Source organism: Carassius carassius, chromosome 6, assembly GCF_963082965.1.
Source record: "Carassius carassius chromosome 6, fCarCar2.1, whole genome shotgun sequence".
Lineage (NCBI taxonomy): Eukaryota > Metazoa > Chordata > Actinopteri > Cypriniformes > Cyprinidae > Carassius > Carassius carassius.
Genome location: NC_081760.1, coordinates 41,054,365 through 41,056,864, shown reverse-complemented (window position 1 = coordinate 41,056,864; position 2,500 = coordinate 41,054,365). Strand labels below are relative to the sequence as shown.

Sequence of the window (2,500 nt, the reverse complement as noted above, 5' to 3'; positions counted from 1 at the left end):
GGTGTGGTTAAAATGTGTGTGTGTGTGTGTGTGCGCACCTCTCGTAGCCCAGAGCGTAGTGGTGGGTGTGGTTAAAATGTGTGTGTGTGTGTGTGTATGTGTGTGTGTGCACCTGTCGTAGCCCAGAGCGTAGTGGTGGGTGTGGTTAAAATGTGTGTGTGTGTGTGTGCACCTGTCGTAGCCCAGAGCATAGTGGTGGGTGTGGTTAAAATATGTGTGTGTGTGTGTGTGTGTGTGTGTGTGTGTGTGTGTGTGTGTGTGCACCTGTCGTAGCCCAGAGCATAGTGGTGGGTGTGGTTAAAATGTGTGTGTGTGTGTGTGTGTGTGTGCACCTGTCGTAGCCTAGAGCGTAGTGGTGGATGTGGTTAAAGTGTTTGTGTGTGCGCACCTGTCGTAGCCCAGAGTGTAGTGGTGGGTGTGGTTAAAGTGTGTATGTGTGTGTGTGTGTGTGTGTGTGTGTGCACCTGTCGTAGCCCAGAGCGTAGTGGTGGGTGTGGTTAAAGTATGTGTGTGTGTGTGTGCACCTGTCGTAGCCCAGAGTGTAGTGGTGGGTGTGGTTAAAGTGTGTGTTTGTGTGTGTGTGAGAGTGTGTGTGTGTACCTGTCGTAGCCCAGAGTGTAGTGGTTAAAGTGTGTGTGTGTGTGTGTGTGTGTGTGTGTGCACCTGTCGTAGCCCAGAGCGTAGTAGTGGGTGTGGTTAAAGTGTGTGTGTGTGTGTGTGTGCACCTGTCGTAGCCCAGAGTGTAGTGGTGGGTGTGGTTAAAGTGTGTGTGTGTGTGTGTGTGTGCACCTGTCGTAGCCCAGAGTGTAGTGGTGGGTGTGGTTAAAGTGTGTGTGTGTGCGTGCACCGGTCATAGCCCAGAGTGTAGTGGTGTGTGTGGTTAAAGTGTGTGTGTGTGTGTGCACCTGTCGTAGCCCAGAGCGTAGTGGTGGGTGTGGTTAAAGTGGGCGTGGGCTCTCAGCAGTGCTCTGCTCAGCAGGTGGGCGTGGACTCGGGAGGTGATTGACAGCATCCAGCCGCCGTAACTCCTCACATACACATCCATGTCCGGCATGTCAGAGAAATACAGCTACGTTTGTGTTTCATACATACAACAACAAAACAGAATTAATAACAGAAATAATCATGCTGTGATACAAAATGTTAAATATAAATGAGAAACAAATATTTAAAATATTAAAATAAGTATATCAATAATTGATTGAATCATTAATAAATGTAATAATTTTACATTTATTATGGATGGCGCCGCACATGGCTGCTTCAGTGCTTGGCTCTCCAGTGTTTGTACTGTTTTTGTTCGTTTTTCCTGTTTTTTGTTTAACAAACACGATCAGTTTCACCAGGGATGAACTGCTGAACATTCGGCAGAACACACCACATGATATTTTTCCGGATTTCTATTATACAGACGTTTTACTGAACATTGTTATCGGAGGAGCAGCGGCGCTGATCAAGCGCTTCAGGACGCGCAGACGGGGAAAGCGAGTGGGAGCGCTCGTCAGACTCAGGAAGCGCGGATTTCGAACGCCGTTGCCTAGCATCCATCTCGCAAATCTCCGCTCTCTACCCAACAAAACGGACGAACTCCTTCTGCTCTCTCGGACAAATAAGGATTTCTCTCACTCTGCTGCTCTGTGTTTCACGGAAACCTGGCTGAATGATGCCATACCGGACAGCGCACTCCATCTGCCGGACTTTCAGCTGTTTAGAGCGGATCGCGACGCAGAATCAACGGGGAAATCGCGCGGCGGCGGGACATGCTTTTACATCAATGAACGGTGGTGTACAGATGTAACTGTGTTAAAGAAGATGTGCTGTCCTGATCTAGAAACGCAGTTTATCAACTGCAAGCCGTTCTATTCGCCGCGGGAGTTTCACTCGCTCGTTCTGGTTAGTGTTTACATTCCACCTCAAGCGCATGTGAGCTCAGCTTTACAGAAACTCGCTGATCAGATCACAGACACAGAACAACAACACCCGGACTCTGTTTTAATCATTCTTGGGGACTTTAATAAAGCCAATCTCTCCCGTGAACTGCCAAAATACAGACAGCATGTTACCTGTCCCACCAGAGACAGTAATATACTGGATCACTGTTACACCACAATAAAGGATGCATATCACTCTGTTCCACGAGCAGCTTTGGGACGTTCTGATCACTGTCTGGTTCATCTTATACCGACCTACAAGCAGAAACTTAAATCTGCTAAACCTGTAGTAAAGACTGTGAAGAGATGGACCAGCGAAACAGAGCAGGATTTACAATCTTGTTTTGACATCACAGACTGGAGCGTTTTTGAAGCTGCTACCACCGATCTGGACGAACTCACAGAGACTGTAACATCCTATATTAGTTTCTGTGAGGATATATGCATTCCTACCAGGACTTATTTAACATTCAACAATGATAAGCCATGGTTTACAGTAAAACTCAGACACCTTCGTCAGGCCAAAGAGGATGCCTACAGAAATGGGGACAGGGTCTTGTACAATCAGG

At 47.5% G+C, this 2,500-nt stretch overlaps 1 protein-coding gene across 3 annotated transcripts in view; it reads right to left on the bottom strand.

The window, feature by feature from the left end:
- soul5l (heme-binding protein soul5, like) overlaps nucleotides 1-2,500 on the bottom strand; it is a 12,413-nt gene that overhangs the window by 4,807 nt on the left and 5,106 nt on the right. For all 3 annotated transcript variants that reach the window (XM_059553111.1, XM_059553109.1, XM_059553110.1), the window contains exon 6: nucleotides 906-1,069. In XM_059553111.1, the coding sequence (XP_059409094.1) occupies nucleotides 906-1,069 (164 nt within the window). The remainder of the gene's footprint in view (nucleotides 1-905; nucleotides 1,070-2,500) is intronic.